Source organism: Rhinopithecus roxellana, chromosome 1, assembly GCF_007565055.1.
Source record: "Rhinopithecus roxellana isolate Shanxi Qingling chromosome 1, ASM756505v1, whole genome shotgun sequence".
Taxonomy (NCBI): Eukaryota; Metazoa; Chordata; class Mammalia; order Primates; family Cercopithecidae; genus Rhinopithecus; species Rhinopithecus roxellana.
Genome location: NC_044549.1, coordinates 193,724,237 through 193,744,699, shown reverse-complemented (window position 1 = coordinate 193,744,699; position 20,463 = coordinate 193,724,237). Strand labels below are relative to the sequence as shown.

The 20,463-nt window shown below is 39.0% G+C and overlaps 1 protein-coding gene and 1 long non-coding RNA gene across 3 annotated transcripts in view; one reads left to right on the top strand and one right to left on the bottom strand.

Annotated features, from left to right (window-relative positions):
- Positions 1–20,463, top strand: part of LOC104659872 — a 126,814-nt gene that overhangs the window by 42,524 nt on the left and 63,827 nt on the right. The window lies entirely within an intron of this gene.
- MYRIP (myosin VIIA and Rab interacting protein) overlaps positions 793–20,463 on the bottom strand; it is a 407,166-nt gene continuing 387,495 nt past the window's right edge. For both annotated transcript variants that reach the window (XM_010360033.2, XM_030935142.1), the window contains exons 13-17: positions 17,363–17,524; positions 10,791–10,895; positions 10,618–10,678; positions 9,137–9,255; positions 793–2,970 (exon numbers count right to left, since the gene is read on the bottom strand). In XM_010360033.2, coding sequence (XP_010358335.1) covers positions 2,938–2,970; positions 9,137–9,255; positions 10,618–10,678; positions 10,791–10,895; positions 17,363–17,524 — 480 coding nt within the window. In that variant the 3' untranslated portion in view covers positions 793–2,937. The remainder of the gene's footprint in view (positions 2,971–9,136; positions 9,256–10,617; positions 10,679–10,790; positions 10,896–17,362; positions 17,525–20,463) is intronic.

Below are 20,463 nucleotides of genomic sequence, written 5' to 3'. Positions count from 1 at the left end.
TCTCAACCTTACCACTATTGACATTTTGGGTTAATCTTTGTTGTAGGGGGCTGCTATAGTTTGAATGTCTCCCAAAGTTCATGTGTTAGAAACTTAATCCCCAATGCAATAGTATTGAAAGGTGAGAACTTTAAGAGAGTTTAGGTCATGAGGGCTCTGCCTTATGAATGGATTAACATTGTTATCATAGGAGTAGGTTCATTATTGCAAGAGTGTGTTTGTTATAAAAGTGAGTTTGGCCTTCTCTTGCTCTCTCTCATGCATGCTTTCTTACCCTTCTGCCTTCTGCCATGGGATGACACAGCAAGAAGGCCCTTGCCAGATGCAGGCCCTTTGACCTTAGACTTCCCAGTTTCCAGAACTATAGGAAATAAAATTTTTTCTTTATACATCACCCAGTCTGTGTTATTCTGTTATAGCAACACAAAATGGATTAAGACAGGGGCTGTCCTATGCATTATAGGATGTTTAGCAGTATCCCTGTTTTCTGCCCACTAGATGCCAGTGGCAGCACACCCTTAGTTGTTACCATCAAAAATGTCTCCAGACATTGTCAAATATTCTCTAAGGGTCAAAAATCACTCTGTACCTCCCTTTGAGAACGGCTGGTCTTATGTGGGTGACCACTTGAGTGGAGGTGGTCACTGGGAAATTTTGTCGGAGGGGGAGAGCAGTGTAACTGGAAGGAAGGTTTTGAATCTTGGCCCCTCCAATTACTAGCCACATGACTTCTTTCCCTGTCCCCTACTCACTCCTAGTCTCCTTTAACCAAAAAATTGCACACACACAATCTTTATTTTCATAAATGACTTTTACTTATCATTTCTCTTGACAGTAATTCTTGGCAATGTGCATATAACATGAAGGGAAGCATAACTTTCAGAAGTCATCAAAGATATTATCCTGTTGTCCTCATTTTCTTAAACCATTAAAATATTTTCATTTATAAAAATTAATCTAAATATAAATATTGACACTAAAGATCAAAATCACTTGATGACAAAATAATTCTTCTGGAACTATAACATATGCTTATGGTTTTTAAATAGTAAATTAAATCTTTGCACTTATTTGGCACAAGGAAACCTTTATAAAAGTTCAAATGCCACACAGCAGGCTGCTTATTCTTCTTTTTTGTTGTTTTTTGTTTGCAAGGCTTACACAGTACACATTTTTGTCAAAGAAAACTGAATATTTTTAACACTGTAACACAACAATAGTTGCTTTTCATGCCTGTTAAAGAAAACATTCTATTTGGAAGTCAAATCTTTTTTTGTTGTGTTTTTAAAATTTGTTTTTGTTTTGCTTTGAATCACACCAACAGAACAAAAAGCCGAAGATTTACTTATTTCAAAGGAGTCATTTCTGTTAGATGACACATAACACAGCATCAGCAAGGAGTATTATTGGAAGATAACGTAGACCCCCATCAGGAGTGGATCATAGCACACAAATCAGCAGAAAATCAGATCTGGAAATGCACATAGCAGCAAAGTAATGTAGAGGTTGAAAACAACAGAGTTAGGCTTTTGTGATGTATTCCAATCATAATTAGCATAAAGGTGTGGCTTTGGCAAATTAATCTCTCTGGCCTTCAGTTATTAAATTTGAAACATGGGAAAACTTATTGAATAAGGTTGCCATAAGGATTAAAATGAGAAGAACATTGCCTCCTTCAGAGCAAGCACTTAACACACATTCATCATAACTCTTCTCTTGCCTCCTTTCTTTTACCTTCCTAAGATTCAGACTATATCAGGAACAAACATAAAAGAAGGTTGATAATGCCCAATTAATTGAGTGAAAGTTCCGTTCCATTTGCTTTTATAAACACTCTAAATAGTCATGCATTTGATATGGGTTCGAAGAAACCACAGACATGGAGTTAGAGTCAACTCTTGTGTCCATTAAATGCACAGTTTGTCCTTGAATTTTTTATACCTATAAATTTTCTAAGGCTATTCCCTAATCATTTTTGTCTTTAAGGACATTTTACTACTTTGCTGAATATTTATTGGGAAGTAAATTTGGAGGACAAAATTTTTCTCATGTGGTCTTTCTCTGTGGTAATTCATTTACCTAAACTTTGTTTAGATGTGATCATTGCTAAACCACATCATGTTGATTCTGGACAGTGCCCTAAAGTTGAGCCAATGATGGTCTTTCTCAGGCCCCTTTCCCCTTCAGATTTGGGAAACTGTCAGTAAGCCCATGGAAGAACCCTAAATTCTTAATGAGACACTATTTCAGATAGACCTGGGCATGGCATGAGTGAGTGAGAACTTCTCATCCTGTGGCTTGTGATTGCAAAGCAATGGGAATGACTGGTAGTGTGGTAGGCTAAGATTTTAGCAGGAAGGAGGTGGTTGAAGGGAGACCTGCAGTCTTGACGGTTGAGCAATCCCCAAATTAGACTGTCCCTAGTGTTCACTGCATGGACTTGCTTTTCCCTTAGGATTTGCAAGACAAAGATGCTTGTGAGAGATTACTAAGCATTAATGATGTACTAAATAATAATTCCCACCTTCCTCCCTCCACCCCCCTCCAACAGTTTTCCTTCAGAAAAACTGTTGACATGGAATACTAGCTGAATCAAAGGGATAAAAAAAAAGATCTTAAAGTCAACACACAGTAGCAAAGCAAACAGGGAAAATATGTATCTTAAACATGGAGCTCTGCTGTTGGAAGCCAGTGTCTTGGTTTTCTGTCTTGGATTCCCCTGGGAGCCTAAGGCAGAGAGTGGGCAAGACCGCAATGCTGAAGTCTGAGACGGCTTTCTGGATGAGGTATCAGGACAGCCCTGTGCAATGGTGCACTGTGGCCTCCCCAGGCCTTCTCCTCAGGTGGAAATCCATACAGTACTCGATGGCTGTTGGGTCAAGGCACTGTCGTGTACGGCCGGAGGCAGTGAGTCACTGGCAGTGGAATTCCATGGTATCAGTACATCACAGCTGACTCCAGAGCAGGCTCCTGAGGTGAGACATTGAACACAATCTCATCAGCCACTTGGGAAGACTGAGAATAAGCAATGAAAAATAATGTTTACTCCTTTTTAAAAGCTATTCATGCTTATTGACCAGTTAGATGTTTCACAACATTTAGAAAGTGATGTCATTTTTAAATGCATAATTCTTAATCCACCTGAAATTAATTTTGGTATTTGGAATAAGGTAATTATCGAATGTGCCTTCTTTCCCAATACCATCCCAATGTCCAGTATTGCAAGTACAGTGTTCTTGTTTGTTTAATAATCCATACCTTCTTTACTAGTTTCTAAATCTTTTACAAAGATAATATAACACATTCTCATATGTGGCTGTATCTGTTTCTGGGCTATTTTATTTCATTAATGATCAGTTTCATGTCAGCTTTTAATTTGTTTTAAAATCTGGGAGGAAAATCTCTGTAATTTTGCAAAATGCTTTTGTCTATTCTTTCTGATTTATTATTACATGAACTTTAATTCAAGGAAAATTTCACTGAGTTTTTAAATGAAAATTGGATTAAGCTACAGATTAATTTGGGAAGAAATGACTTTTCTTATTGAACTGTTGATGTGATTTATTAAAATCCACTTATGCCTAGTGTTCCACTATTGGAACGCTAAGCGTGTGGAAGTTATTTGTATCCTACTGCTAAAGGTCATCACCAAGGTCTGATTTTTCACTCATGCGAAAATTCAAAAAACTGCAACCTCCAGCATAAATGGGATTGATATCACAGTATTTAAATATCCTTGCATTCCCACAAGACCTACCTGTTATTTATTTATTCATTCGTTCTTAGAGATAGGGTCTCACTCTGTTGCTCAGGCTGGCGTGCAGTGGTGCGATCGTAGCTCACCGCAACCTCAAACTCCTGGGCTCAGAGGATCCCCCCCTTAGCCTCTCTAGTAGCTGGGACTACAGGCACATGCCACCATGACTGGCTAACTTTTTATTTTTTGTGAAGAAAGTTCTCACTATGTTGCCCAGGCTGGTCTTGAACTCCTGGCCTCAAGTGATCCTCCCACCTTGGTCTCCCAAAGTGCTGGAATTATAGGTGTGAGCCACCTCGCTTGGCCTACTGTAATTTATTACTGAGTGCACTGCTCTTTAATTGGCTAATATTTTATTTCGCATTCTTCATCTCTGAAGAAGTACAACTGGTGTAATAATTTTCGTGTGTCTGTGCGTGCCTGTGTGTGATGGGCACAGAACATGTATACATGCTTACCAGACATGGATCAGGCTTTCATGATTGGGGTTCTGATAGCTTCACAACATGAATCTTTTAGTTTTCAATATTTTGATGACCTGGAATATTTTATATGGTATGGGAATTAATTGTTGCTTAAAAAAAAATAATCAGCAAAATCATTTGGCCACAGAATCCTTTTGAAAGGTTTAAGAGATTTTAAGTTTCTTTTTATTTCTTAAGTTAGTGTTTGCTGTTTTTCTGATTTGATTCTGATTTGACTAGTATTGATTCTAAATTTATGAGAATACTTTTACACCACATGTATATATAAAAAAATTGACATCCTTTTATATAATCTTTTGTTTTCAGTCTTTTTCTTTATGTGACTTACAAAACATTTCTATTTTTTTCAAATCAACTCCTAGATGTAGATGTAGAGAGATCATTTCTATAATTTCTGGTCTTAATTAAATGTTATTTATGTTTATTTTTGATGTCTGGAATTCAATGTCTAGTTGTATTGCTTCTTCTTTAACAAGGAACAAAATAATACTATACATTTGACACAGTGTAGTTTTATATGTATTCTATTTGCTTTGGTATATATAATGTTTTCATTTTGTAAGCACCCTGTGGATTTTTCTAATTCAGTAGTTATTTTGAAGTGTGTGTGTATGTGTGTGTGTGTGAGTGTGCATGTGTATGTGTATGGACAGTTGTGTATGTGAGTGCAAGTGCTTTTTAACTTCAAAGTAGGGTTTCTGTTTTTTAACTTACATTCTGATTTTCTACATTGGCCCTGTCCAACATGGTAGCCACTAGCCACATGTGGCTATTTACATTCAGATTAACTAAAATTAACTAAAATTTAAAAATCAGTTCCCTCAATGCAGTAGCCACATTTCAAGTATTCAATAGCCACATGTGGCTCCTGGCCACTGTACTGGTCACTGCAGATATAGACCATTACCCTCATTACACGAAGTTCTATTAGACAGCACTGCCCTAGATTATGTTTGGCATTGTGATCATAGAGGGTTTACTTTTTGGAATTTATTGAGGTATTCTTTGTGATTTTGTATAAAGTCAATTTTTATAAATGGTCCACTGATGCCTGGAAAGAGAGTGAATGATCTGTAAAATATAAAGTTAGATAAATATCTTAATTAAAGCTTAACAGTTACACTATTCAATTCTCTAATTTGTATTTATTTATGGGGTACTTGGGCTGCCAAAGGCTGATAAGGGAGTTTTAAAGTCACCAACCATTGCACCATAAATTGTGTTGCTTTATTATCTGCCAAATCAAGAAAGGCTCACGACTTAACTACTTTATTTTATCAACATTTAAACATCTTTCCTCCTTGTTTTCTCTCAGTGCTTTTTATCTGGAATTCTCCTTTCTTTGAAAGTAATTATTTCTGCCCTATTTTGCTTTTATTTGTTTAGTAAATATTGTCTATTCTTTCATTTTTAACCTCTCTGTGTTACTTTAAGGTAATTTATTTTTATTTTATTAAAAAAAGTATTGAGGTGAAAGCCACATAACATAAAATAAACCATTCTAAAGTGAGCAATTTGGTGGCATTTAGTATGCTCACGAGGTTGTACATCTACCACCTTTATCTAGTTTCAATAAATTTCTGTCACTCTAAAGTAAAACCCCTTACTCATTAAGGAGTTTCTTCCTATTGCCCCTTCTCACAACCTCCGGCAGCCACCAATCTCATGTCCTGCCTCTATGAAAGACAATTTATTTTTAATTTTCTTATTTATAACCAATTCCTTCCATGACCCTAGTGGCCTGCCCTTTTAGTGTGATAATACGTCTTTTTCCGCTCTATGAAATAATGGTCAGAAGCAAGGGAATTAGACTTTAAAAGGTCAGGGTTAATGGCTGACCAATGAAGAGAAGGCAGTGAGTAGAGCTACTGCCATAGAATGCCTGAGAGTAACTTGTATTTCAAAAGGATGTGTCCACCATTATGCCATTATGTGGTGCTTCTGTGCTCATGAGACAGGGACAATGACAGGGAGGAAGAGGAAGGGGGGAATGTGTGAAGGATAAAAGATAACAGAATAAATTTGTCCTTGCCTTAGTCTTGTCATCTCAGACATGATCTGCCCGCCGCGTAATTGGTACCACTGAGACAGCTTTAGTTAGTTGATCATTTTCTACGTAAGCAGCATCAAACATTTGCCAAAACTTTGACATGTATGTTGGTTTTGTGAAAGAAAATTAAATCTGGGGAGTCCCCAAATCACTAAGCTAAAAGGAAAAGTCAAGCTGAGAACTGGGTCATGCAAACCTGCCTCTCGTTTCGTTTCCTAAATAAGATGGCTACAAGATGAAAAGCTACACGCCTCCCCCGTATTTTGCCCACATGGAAATTCCTAGTTAGCTCCCAGATCTTTACCCTAAGGTGTTTCTGTTAAAATTTCACCATGGCAATGCAAATTGATAGCTTATCTTTACAGGTGCAGTCACCCCCCCGGCCCACCAGACACAAATGCATATCTGATTGTTCCCCTGCCCCATTTTTCTATATTATCTGCTGTAAAAATGCAGATTCCCTGCATTTTTCCTCTGCCCCATTTGTCTGTGTCATCTGATGTAAAAAAAATGCAGATTCACTGAGCCGGACAAAGGCATGAATGATTATTTTTCCCTACCCCCCTCTTACATGAAAATTGTGTACTTCTCAATAGCCTGCACTTTCCTTTTTAAATTTAGAGCCCTCAAAATCATCTTCTGAGAAAGGCATAGACCTGTCTCCTGCGTGCACGGCCTTAACTTTGGCAAATAAACCTCGTAAAATGATAGGGACTTGTCTTGTTATTTTTCTCGATTGACAGTTTTTAAGCAAAAGATCCAGCACACCTTTCTGTATAATTTCTAGTGTTCATGCAGAGTATTTACTGTCTCTTCCTTTGTTACATTTAGGAGTAGCTGCTGACTTTTTTCAGGAACACAGCATTAATGGCTAATGAGAAATTTAAGGAAGAGTGATTATGAACTGAAAACAGAATAAAAACTGTTACATCTCAACCAGACCTTAATATTCCATTTACATATTTTTATTTCTCTTATATCAAAGCTGCTTCCTACAAGGAGCTAGAGATGCAGTTGAGAGGATATATCCACATATTAAAGAGGTATATAGCAGGCAGGATGTTACTTAGTTTTAGAACCTCGTCCCTACTGCTAAACGAACCCTTAATAGCGGCTATACCATTAGGATGTCCTGATCCAACATCGAGGTTGTAAACTCTACTGTCAATTTGAATTCTAGAACTAGGGAACTTATTCCGTTGATCAAATTATTGGGTCAATGTGTATTAACTCACTTAGACTAGTGCGGTCTTAGTTTAGGTTGTTTGGAGGTTGAATTATGCTCCAAGGTCACTCCAACCAAAATTTTTAATCCACAGATAGTAGGCTAGGGCCTGCAGGCTTGTTTGAGTTTTTATTTGCATGAATGAATTAAAGCTCCATAGGGTTTTCTCATCTTATTTGTTTATATCCACCTCTTCATGAATAGGTCAAATTCACTGATTGAAAGTAAGAGACAGCTGAACCTTCGTATGGCCATTCATACAAATCCCTATTTAGGGAACAAGTGGTTATGCTACCTTTGCATGGTCAGGATACCGTGGCTGTTGAACATATGTGAGTGGGCAGGCAGTGCCTCTAATACTGGTAATACTAGAGGTGATGTTTTTGGTAAACAAGTGGGGTAAGATTTGCCGAGTTCCTTTTACTTTTTGTAATCTCTCCTTAGAGCATACCTGTGTTGGATTAACAGTGTCAATAATAGGGTGCTTATTATATCAGTTACTAATATTAGGCTGTTAACTGTCAGTGGGTTATTCTAGTCTGATGTAAGCTTATGCAATGGAGAATGTCTTCATGTTACTTATATTAACATTATTGCTTCTATTAAGTAATAGATTAGTCCAGTGTGGTGTTAGGAGTTCAATAGAGTGATTACAATTAAGATTTAGATGTTGAGCTTAAACGCTTTCTTAATTGGTGGCTGCTTTTGGGCCAACTATGGTGGTAACAGTTTTTACTCTCTGTAGGAAGGTTGTTTCCTAGGGTCTAAAGAGCTGTCCATCTTTAGACTAACAGTTAAACTTACAGGGAGATTAAGTAATTCTGTGGGTAAGTTTAAAGCCGAACTAAGATTCTATCTTGGACAACCAGCTATCAACAGGCTCGGTAGGCTTGTCACCGCTACTCATGAATCTTCCCACTATTTTGCCACATAGGTGAGTGTGGTTTTTCAGCTGTTCTTGGGTAGCTCGTCTGGTTTCGGGGGACTTGGCTAAAGTTCTCTGTGTATAGTTATTTCTAGTTAATACATTATGCGGAAGGTATAAGGGCTTGTCTTTGCTTTTTAGTGCTTGATACAGTTCTTTTATCTTTCCCTTACGGTACTTTGTCTATTGTGCCAGGATAAACATTTCTATCGCCTATACTTTTGTCTAAGGTAAATGGTTTGATTAAGATAGTTTGATAATATTTTTAGCAGGGTTTGGGGCTAGAGTTGGCTCAAAGTGATCAGGTCATGATGAAATCTTCTGAGTATAAGCCGGATGTTTTGGGTTAAGCTACATTTTGGTGTGTCCAAGTGCAATTTCCAGTACACTTACCATGTTACGACTTATTTCCTCTATACGTGCATAGAAAGTTATTAGTAATAGTGATTTCTAGAGTAACATTTGAGGAGGGTGACCGGCGGTGTGTGTGTGCTTCGTGGCCTTATTCAACCAAGCACTCTCCTCTTGGTTTACCGCTAAATCCACCCCCCAGTCAAATCCAACAGACCATAAGACCATGGAGGAAGGATACTTTTTGGGGGCTCTGATGCGGGAGCTACAGAAGGAAAGGCTGCAGAATGGAGGTACCATCAACAGTGAAAGCAATGAACATTAAGACAGAGATGACATTTACCATCAAATCCTTGGTGGTGCCGTTCCTTTCCTTAGTCCTGTTTGTTGAGGAGCCTTGGAGAATGAAGTTGCGGTTAAATGTTTTAATGGTCGTCACTGAAGATGTCTCAATTTTTTCAGCTAAAAGGAAATAAATGGGAAAAAATGTTACCCAGAAGATGGACTGATTGTTAAGGAAAAAACAAGGTGGCCAGATTACTCAGACTTTTGTTCTAGACTTGGAATCTCATTCCTGTACTGTGTTTGACTATGGAATCTTTTTGTTTTGTGTTTATTTTTATGATGGACAAATAAGTTAGGGCATCATAGATAACTTTCTGGGAAATGATAGCTCAGAGATAACCCAGTACAGTTCATAAATACTTATGTGCAGTCCTGAAATAGAAAAGGTTCTAAAACTTGCAAATTTTTACAACTTTGGAGCCAAAAGAATCTGATTATAAAACCTGACCTGAACTGACATGAGGCCATTTAATGTACTTCTCCATCTCATGGAGTGCAAATGTTCTTGTGCTCTGCTGTAAGGGTATTAATGTGTTTGATTTTCAGATGCTGCCTAGATGCCACAGGGGGTGTTAAGAAATATACAGCACATGTACTGTATTACCTTTCTAATGCTCAAGAAATTATGAAGCACATTGGACCCAAGGGTTTCAAATAAAGGACTATGAATCTGTGATAAATTTTAACTGCATACAGTTTTGTAGATTATAAACATTCAATAAATGTTTGTTAAATGATCAATAGCAGAACCAAGGCTCAAATGTACATCTTTGACTCTCTACTCCTCTAATTTGTAAATCTGAATTTCTAGTTTGGCATTACCCTTTTGTGGCTTCTGAACCCAGGGCATTTTTTGAAAATGTCCATCAGATAAAGGCAACATGACTGGCATTGCCAGAATCCTTTCTAGGTTGGACACTGTGGCAGATACTTTTGGTGTTCTGTTCACTTCTGACAGTCACCATTCTAGCACATTCCAATAGATACTACAGCAAGTATCACCACTCTGTCTTGGCTCATGCATGGGGCAGGTCAGAAGTACCAGGGAGTTAATGCCCCCAGAAGTAACTCTCAGCCAGAGATGGATGGGAGTTTTAGGACAAATATCCCATCTCCCTGCCTTTTGGGCAGAAAACTCTGAGATGCAGCCAGCATTGTCTCCCAGAGGTCACCAGGAGGACTTAGCCTTATTTGCCTAAAGAAATAGCTCCTAATTCAAGTACCCTGTATTGATTGACTTAATTTCTTTCTCTGAATCATTTCTCTTCTTCTCTAGCAGTGCACCTTCCAAACAAGCTACTTCCACTCCTATCCTTGTCCCAGTGTTCGCTTCTGGGGGGACCCAAATCAAGATAGACGAGCAATTCTGTGTGAGAATGCTCCATTAGATCTAATTCTCAAATTCAGGTCTTTGTGTTATCCAAAGTAAATGATTCAGGCTTAATTTTTTGGTAGCTTTGTGGTTTTAATTGAGCATACCTTTCACCGGTGGAGCAGGCAGTTTCCTCCTTTGCTGCCTTGATGTATCTATGGTTTGTACCTACAAACAGAATATAATGAGCAATATACCTTTGCAGAGCCAAATATATTTTATCTTCTAAATTTTCCAAGCCATGTAACATTCCAACAGAGGGAGAAAGGGACAAACACACCTGGGTCCTTTGCTTCTGATCCCGTCTTCTTGTGAGGCGCACACATGGTGCTATGTTTAATCCTGCAATGGTCAAGGCTGAAATCCGGCTCTCGATATCAGAAATCTTAAAGCAACAGAAAAACACGATTAGCAGGGAAAAAATACAGAAGGGGAAAATATTTCTCAAAAGTGTTAAGAATTTATAAAAACAAATCTGCTTTGATGTATGCTCATTCATTCATTCAACTTCTAGCAAACACTTCTCTATCTAGTGTGTAGCAAGAAAATAAAACACAGGCTTTTCAGTATAAATTTAAATTTCTAGTTTGTTAGCTCTAGAGCATGTCAACAACCCTGTCAGAGTATGCCTAGGGATAAATGAAAGCCTGGGGGCATGATGGGGACCCTGGCCCAGGGCCACCTGGCTCAGCATGGGGGTAAGGAGTGGTCAGAAAGTCATAGGATTTATATGTCCTGTCATAGTCATTTATATGTCCTGCTTTCTTCTTCCATAACTTCGTGAATCCAAAACCACAGCACCAGGTTTTAGAAGGGAGGCCTGGCAGCCCCCAGTTCAAGTCCATCTCCTCCATTAAGAAGCCAACCAGCCTTGAGAAACTCATCCCCTCTCTGGGCATCATTTTCCTAATTTGCAACATGGGAAGGTCAAGAGAGAGCTCAGATTTTCTTCCAGCAGAGTCTGAATGCAGAAATGGAAAGTAAGAACCCACTTAGTGCCCAGAGAGAACCCTGGTCCTCCCCTGTCTCCAGAAATGAAGATATTGTCCCTGCTCTTAGAAAAGGGCATTATGATGTGCCAGGAACCATGCTTAGTGTTTTAAATACATGAACTCATTCATGTCTCAAAATAATTCTGTGAAATAAGTACCATTATCTTGGTTTCACAGATAAGGAAACGGTAGCTCAAAGGGATAAGTGATATACCCATCATCTCACAGCCAATCTGGGCAGTGCATGGAATTCATGTCAGTGGCCATGCTATTATCACATTGCCACAGTCTCAGAGGATGTGCCAACACCTGGCATGGGGGACACTGGAAAAGGCAGGGAAAGGCTAGCAGAGTCAAGGGAAGAGGTCAAGATTCTGCTGAGATGGTACATTCTGAGTGTTGTTAGGAAATCAAACAATAAGCAGATGGTAGACCCCAGCCAGTGTGTGTGTGTGCTCCACACATGAGGTCTTCATTGCCTCCCAGCCCTCCGCAATTCAGTGCTACTCAAGACAAATGTGAATTCTGCTGTCATTTACCGAGGGCTTCTTTGAACAAAGTCTACTGTGATAGGAGCTATAGGAGGTACACAGAAAGACTGAAGGGTCAGCAAATTTGGGAGATGTGTCCCCTACCTCTGAGGGGTGGTAGTCATGGTCAGAAAAGGAGGAGGAGGTAGGTGAAGGCCAAGTCTGTGGCATCTGGTAAGAGAACACAAGCTACCCAGTAGCCAGCCCCAGAAGGTGCCACTTGAGTCCTGCCCTTCCTGGTCCCCAGATGCCTTTCTGTTCTTAATCTTCAAATTTCACATTAAGAATTGCATTCTTTTGGTTTGTGAACCAATAAGTTGCAGAAGCCTCTGAGAAAAGTTGCAGGGTAAGCTTTTACCAGTCATAAGCAACTGGTGTGGATTAGATGCTCACATTCTTCCCCGGAAGCAGTTTTGATGGAGGGCCTTGCTCAGAGGGCCCTGAGAAAGACAAGGTCAATGGGAAAGCAAGCTACTGACCTCTTCATTTGTGGACGGTCAGATTCTGGAATAAGATAGGGTTATTTTTTCAAGTTTTTGTCCATAGGACAAAGGACAAAGAAAGAGGAGGCTACTGAGGGCTGATTTTGCCTGTATCTTATCTCTCTATATAATTATGTCCCACTTCAGTTATGTCTCTATATAATTATGTCCCACTTCTAGAACTGCATGTCCAAAGAGCTATACATTTGCTAGAAGGGGATGACCAGTTCAGCTCTGAGTTTCCTGGAAGCCAAAGCCAAGAGCTCCATGTCCACAAGATCAAAGACCAAGTACTCAGAAGAACAGCTTTTCTTGATACTAAGAGTTAAGCGTTCTCCAGGAATCCTCATAGAGACAACCTTGCATGATGCAGTGGACAGCTCCCTTAGCATGCTCTGCAAGGGTCATTCTGCAGTCTCTTTCAGCACTGGACAACAGCACTCTGTCTCAAAGGTAGACTCTAAGTTGATAGTATCCTTAGAAACTGTCCTAATATTACCAAGAACACAATTTAGCATATGTACCCTCCTCAGTGGGGACCCTCCTACCATCCTGCAAGAAATTCTCTGTGAGACTAGACTTTGGATAGAACAGATAACAGGAAGTTGGAGGCTTCATTCTCTGGCACCAGTTAGCCTGGTGGGGAGGATTTCTGCATACCTGGAGGTGCAGTTGAGATAATCCACAAAGCTGAAGGCAGGGTCAACAACGTCTCATGCAAGTTAAGGACACCTAGGCAAGTGCATGTAGCCTGAGGGCAGGACCAACACATTTCCCAGGAAACCACACAGCACAGACTGGATAAGAATGTGGGCTGTTTGCATAAAAACCCTAGAAGAAAATCTAGGCAATACCATTCAGGACATAGGCCTGGGCAAGGACTTCATGTCTAAAACACCAAAAGCAATGGCAACACAAGCCAAAATTGACAAATGGGATCTGATTAAAGTAAAGAGCTTCTGCACAGCAAAAGAAACTACCATCAGAGTGAACAGGCAACCTACAGAATGGGAGAAAATTTTTGCAGTCTACTCATCTGACAAAGGGCTAATATCCAGAATCTACAAAGAACTCAAACAAACTTACAAGAAAAAAAAAAAAAAACCCATCAAGAAATAGGCGAAGGATATGAACAGACACTTCTCAGAAGAAGACATTTATGCAGCCAACAGACACATGAAAAAATGCTCATCATCACTGGCCATCAGAGAAATGCAAATCAAAACCACAGGAGATACATCTCACACCAGTTAGAATGGCAATCATTAAAAAGTCAGGAAACAACAGGTGCTGGAGAGGATGTGGAGAAATAGGAACACTTTTATACTGTTGGTGGGACTGTAAACTAGTTTAACCATTGTGGAAGGCAGTGTGGCGACTCCTCAAGGATCTAGAACTAGAAATACCATTTGACTCAGCCATCCCATTACTGGGGATATACCCAAATGATTATAAATCATGCTGCTATAAAGACACATGCATACGTATGTTTATTGCAGCACTATTCACAATAGCAATGCCTTGGAACCAACCCAGCTGCCCATCAATGATAGACTGGATTAAGAAAATGTGGCACATATACACCATGGAATACTGTGCAGCCATAAAAAAGGATGAGTTCATGTCCTTTGTAGGCACATGGATGAAGCTGGAAACCATCATTCTCAGCAAACTATCACAAGGACAAAAAACCAAACACCGCATGTTCTCACTCATAGGTGGGAATTGAACAATGAGAACACTTGGACACAGTAAGGGTAACATCATACACTGGGGCCTTTTGAGGGTAGGGAGCTGAGGGAGGGATAGCATTAGGAGATACACCTAATGTAAATGACGAGTTAATGGGGGCAATGCACCAACATGGCACATGTATATATATGTAACAAATCTGCATGTTGTGCACATGTACCCTAGAACTTAAAGTAAAATAATAATTAAAAAAAAAAAAAGAATGTGGGCTGTTTGGTGCAGTGGATCACACCTGTAATCCCAGCACTTTGGGAGGCCAAGGCTGGTGGATCACTTGAGGTCAGGAGTTTGAGACCAGCCTGACCCATATGGTGAAACCCTGTCTCTATTAAAAATACAAAAATTAGCCGGACGTGGTGGTGCATGCCTGTAGTCCCAGCTACTCGGGAGGCTGAGGCAGGAGAATCACTTGAACCCAGGAGGCGGAAGTTGCAGTGAGCCGAGATCATGCCATTGCACTCCAGCCTGGGTGACAGAGTGAGATTCTGTCTCAAAAGAAGAAAAATAGAGTGTGGGCTATGAGGTCACGAAATTTGAGTTAAAATCCAGGTTTTATCACTTTCTAGGTATTTGACCTTGGATAAGTTTCCTTAGATATAAAAGGAGAATAGTAACAGTAGCTACCTTATGGGGTTGCTGAAAAAATAAATACAATAATGTAGTAAAGCATTAAGGAGAAATACCTGGTACAAAATAATGCTCACAGAATATTGGGAATTATTGATAATATTATTGTAATATTTAAAAAATGAAAAATTAATAGGCATACATTTAAACACATGGAAAATAGACATTTGGAACTCCAGAGTTTTCTGCCATAACAGTCTAGAAAAATGTGGAACGGGGAATAACTATCCAATAAAGGGGGAATAATTATCCAATAAAATCCTCCCAAACACCCATAAATATTACTTCCTGTAAAATCATTCAAGAAGTATTTGCTACACAATGTAACAGAAAACAAGAGATTTGATTCTAGTTTATATAACTTTGACAATAAATTGATTAAGTCTTGGGTGAAATTTATGGAAAATAATTTTTTTTTGGAGAATTGCTGTTCAGCCATTCTTAGTGGTAATAGTCAACAGGGCCATCTGTCTGATGAGCTCATTTCTAGTTCACAGCATTGAACCATCCACAGAATGGAGAATTGTGCCTTTTCATTCTCTAGAGTGGCTGATGATGTCAGGAGTTGTAATTTTGACTCAATAAAGTATTTCCTTTTAAAATAATTATCACCTGAGATTGTCATCTTCTCTGTGAAATGAAAGTAAAATCTCAGAGCCCCCAATTCACTATGCCAAAAGGGAGAAGTTTGGAAGCTGAGTCACAACCCCTCCTCCCTGCCCCCCAAAACTGGCTTTCCTTTTGTTCCTAAACTGATAGCTACAGATAGAAGGCCACATGTCTTTACAGCTTCCGTCACCCTGACAATGGAAATTAACAACTTATCTTCATGCGTACAGGACAAGAGGAGACTAGAAATTGTCCCCTCACTCACCTGAAAATGAATGCATATTTGACTGCTTCTTCTACTCTCTGTTTACTTTTACTCTATCTTACGTAAAGCACAGATTTACTGAGTGCAAGATGAATACATAATTGACCGTCCCTTTGCCCCTCCTTTTCATGTGCAATGGGCAGATTCACAAGAATGTCACCAAACCCTCTCTCCTTCCCTCCATCCCTTTCCACTCCTGCCCACTTTTCCCCTTTAAATATTGAAACCCTCAAACTCCTGTTTGGAAAAAGTATGAGCCACAGATCCTACTGTGGTTTCTGTCTCTTATTTTTTTCTGGGTACATCCTCAATCTTGGCCCCCCCCCCAAAAAAAAACACCCTCTAAAATGACTGAAACTCACTTCAGTCAGTTTCTTTGATTTATGTCTCTATCCAAATATGGTTTCTATTGACCACAGTTCTCCCAATGATTCAGTTTTAAGATGCAGGATCTATCTCAGTGGCTCACGTCTGTAATCCCAGCACTTTGGGAGGCCAAGGCAGGTGGATTGTCTGAGGTCAGGAGTTCGAGACCACTCTGGTTAATATGGTCAAACCCCATCGCTACTAAAAATACAAAAAAAAATTTAGCTGGGCATGGTGGCATGTCCAGTTACTTGGGAGGCTGAGGCGGGGAATTGCTTGAACCAGGGAGGTGGACGTTTCAATGAGTCGAGATCGTGCCATTGCACTGCAGTCCAGCCTGGGTGACAGAGCAAGACTCTGTCTCAAAAAAAAAAAAAAAAAAAAAAAAAAAAAGAAATATCAGCAAACCAGGGGTCTATACTGAACTTAGGCTACAGAGACCAGTGTCTCTCAAACTTGAGTAACACATGGAGCCCTTTTAAAGAAAAAAAAATGTCATGGGTCCCAAGAATATATCTGCAGACCCCAGTTTGAAAATCAGTGGCTTAATCCATGGTCAGTTTTAATTTACAGAGTCAAAGGCTATGGGAATGTCTATGAAAACTTCAAACAGCCATATTCACAAAGTTATAGAGACTATGTCAGTCAGTTCTTAAATAGCCGTATCTAAATCCTGCCTCCTCTTCATGAAAAATATTGTCCTGAGAAATGTATGCTTCCAATTTGCTTCATTTATTCACCCCATTTTTATTGTGTGCTCTATCTGTACCAGGTATTGTGCTAGGCACTGGAGTTACATGTTAAGCCACACAGTTATAGTTCTATTCTCATGGAGCTTTCAGTCTATAATGGGGAATATTACTTAATATTACTGCTTAATAAGTAATCAACAGTGTGATAAGGGTCAGAAAAGGATGGTCTTGGAGTGGAATGGAAACCTGTATAGTAGAGAGACCTATGTACGGGTCAGGAAATTTCTCAAAGAGGAAACTGGTATAAGGTTTAAAGGGCAGTCCAATATATTATCAAGGCTTTAATTTGGGGGAGAAGAGGACTACACTTTTAAAGGGAGAATTTGGTAGAATTCATCTGGAGGGACCATATCCATGCAAACATGCTGGAGATGATGGGAGCTGATAGATACAATGGCTTTAAAGTGATTCTTGTAGAACATGGGGCTTCCTCTTTCACCCTGTAGGACCCATCTGGGCAGAGAGGAGAGTTTTCACCTGGAGTTCAGCATGGTGGACTTGGGCTGCAGCCGTGGCCACCTGGTCCTCCAGATCCGCCAGATGGGTCTCATCAGTGCCGCTGTGGATGCAGCGGGCGGCATCTTCCAGCTCAGTCAGCTGGCTCTCCAGTCCATACACAGTGCCTGCTGCCAGGTATACCTGTAGAGAGAGTGCTGCATTTGAGTTCAGGTCTGCAGACCTGGGACTGGTTGGGGTCCCTTGAGGGGACCCCAGCAATTCAGGGGAGTGAGAGAGAGAACTGGGCTTAACATGGCAGGGGGAATGTTATTTTTATAACATTTATGAACATTCTTCACACCTAAATGTGTGAGGTCTTGATACCCCTCACTGTCAACCACACCTTCCCTCTCCCACAAACTTCCCTGTACGAAAAAGCATTTTAAAGTTGCTTTTGTTCAAATTGTGCAAAATACATGACATCAGCTATGCAAATTGTATATTGGTCCAGTGACTATAAAAATGACTATAAAGAAGAAACAAAGAGAAAAACTCATGATGGAGTTTTGCCAACACAACTTTTGTTTAGCATTTAGTATCTGAGAAAGAATTCAGAAAACATGAAAGAAGGGAAATAATTTAAAATAATTACAAATTTTGAGTGAATTATCTCTGATTAATTAGCTTCTGCGTGCTTCAGTGAGGTTAAGGGAATTAAATAAACCTGAAGTTTGTAGTTGAAAAATATTTCTTAGAAAAGAGTGTGATGTTAAGAGAAGCATGTTGAATCTATTTATCTGTCAATTAGGACAATTTTTGAGAGCTATTAAAAATAAGAGAGCAAGTCTGATAAAGAAATTTAAGAAAAAGAAACATTTTTTACTTACAAGTTTATAAGGTTATTCCCATAAAAGTGAGCAAGGTAAAATCCTTGAAATAACTCAGACTAAATGGTGTGGGCCAGGGTGAATGAAGCACATACCCCCTCTCCCTAATCAATAATGTGATGAAGCAACCAACAACACAAGAAATGAGATGTATCTAAAGAAAGTCATTACTTAAAGAGGTTCTTGACGTTTAATCAACATATATAAAATCCTAAACCTGTAATCACAGCAATTTAGAGTTGATTTGAATGAAACACATGGCCAAGACTTCAACAGTTTCCTTAACTTGGGTTAAAAATATAGCAGAGTTGAAGACAAGTCAAGAGTTCAGGTACACAAGTTATGCACGTTTCTCTTTCTTTCTTTCTCTTTCTTTCTTTCTTTCTTTCTTTCTTTCTTTCTTTCTTTCTTTCTTTCTTTCTTTCTTTCTTTCTTTCTTTCTTTCTCTTTCTTTCTTTCTTTCTTTCTTTCTTTCTTTCTTTCTTTCTTTCTTTCTTTCTTTCTTTCTTTCTTTCTTTCTTTCTTTCTTTCTTTCTTTCTTTCTTTCTTTTTTTTTTTTTTTTCACTTTATGACGCTGTGTTGGTAAGAGAAAGAAGCCTGAGATGTTCCCACTCTGTCAATTCCTTGGCATGATTCACTCATCTGTTTTAAAACTGGCAATTTTACAAAACATTTCAAGGTGGAGCAAAGGCAGGTACAGGTTTGATGAAAGCAAATTTGTGCACCATCACCAGGCATAATTACCTGGGCTGTGGGAGCTTTCAGCACTGATTGGCACAGACGATGTCACATCAGATGATTCACCAATCATACAGGGGCCATGAGTCAAATGTCTGATGGGAATTGCCATACTTCAGTTTATCTTTTGTTCTATATTTCTTTATCATATGTTGAATATGTAATTCTGTTTCATACAGAGAAATTCTGTTTCTAAGAGATCTTCACAATTTAATCATAGCCGTTTATTTTTGTTTTTAAACAAATGGTTCTTTGTCAAATGAAAGAAATGATAAATATTTCAAAGATATTTGAGTGAATAAATTATTCAAATAATGTATCACAAAATTTCTTAAGTTGAAAAACTTCCGTTTAGAGGGTAAAAATATAATTGGGGGTGGGGAAAAGGGGGACAACGAGAGAGAGAGAGAGAGAGAGAGAGAGAGAAAGAGATGTTTGAAGTTTATTATACTTTTTTATACTTTCTCCTATCTACACCAAAAAAAGTAAATTTATTTTAATAAGAATTTAAAATATAAATCTACAGTTTTACACGTTGAAACAACATTTGGAGTTATTTAAGTGAAATAATTTAAGCATGGCAATAGTTAAACAGAACTTGACGTAACTAAGGTCTTGGAACCTTGATTTTAGCAGAAACATGCAAAACGCAATGTCATCACACTCTGGGATGTGCATCAACCTGATTGCTGTTTACATCTTCAACATGTTCATTCGCTAATATTCCTTGTTTTTGTTTTTGTTTTTTTTCTGCCAACACAAAGCAAGATGAAAAAGCTCCAAGCCCTCAGCAAGGCCAGAATGTTCATCTTTTACTCTGTGTTCGCTAAAAGCCTACTTTCCTGGCACCAGGAGGAAGAATAGATTTAGTGGTTTGGCACTGATACCGGCTGAACAGGAATTTACAGCCAAAATGATGGTGCCTAAAGGACTGGAGGAGAATAATGATGATGATAGTGGGGATGATGATGATGTGATGACAGCATTAATTTATCGAGCCAGTGGCTGAGCCAAGGGTTTATGTGACTTGTATATGCTCATAGCAACCCTTGAGGTAGATACTATTGTAATCATTGTGTTCAAGATGAGAATTTTTATGCTCTAGGAAGGTTTAGTGATTTTCTGAGGTCTCTCAGCTGGGGACTGGTGGACCCTAGAAGTGATCTCAAAGGGCTGAAGCTAGTTCCCTTGCCTTCATCCTCCTTGCCCTATGATGCTGTGATAATCTCAGTTGGAATGTTATAACATTTTGCATTTCACATTTTAACATAAAGGTACTAGAGTTACTATGGTTACAGATGGATATGATATTGGCTCTGTTGCTGGCTTGAAATAACAAAAGGTAACATGCTATATGATGAAAATGTTATTCTAGCTTTATAAAACATAACCCATTTGAAAAATGTTCACTTGGACTTGCTTGGTAAGTTAAGGTCCACTTTTGGTGAGAACTATGGTTACCATGTCTGAGTAACCTATGACCCCTTCAAACTCTAGTCATTGATGCCTATGAT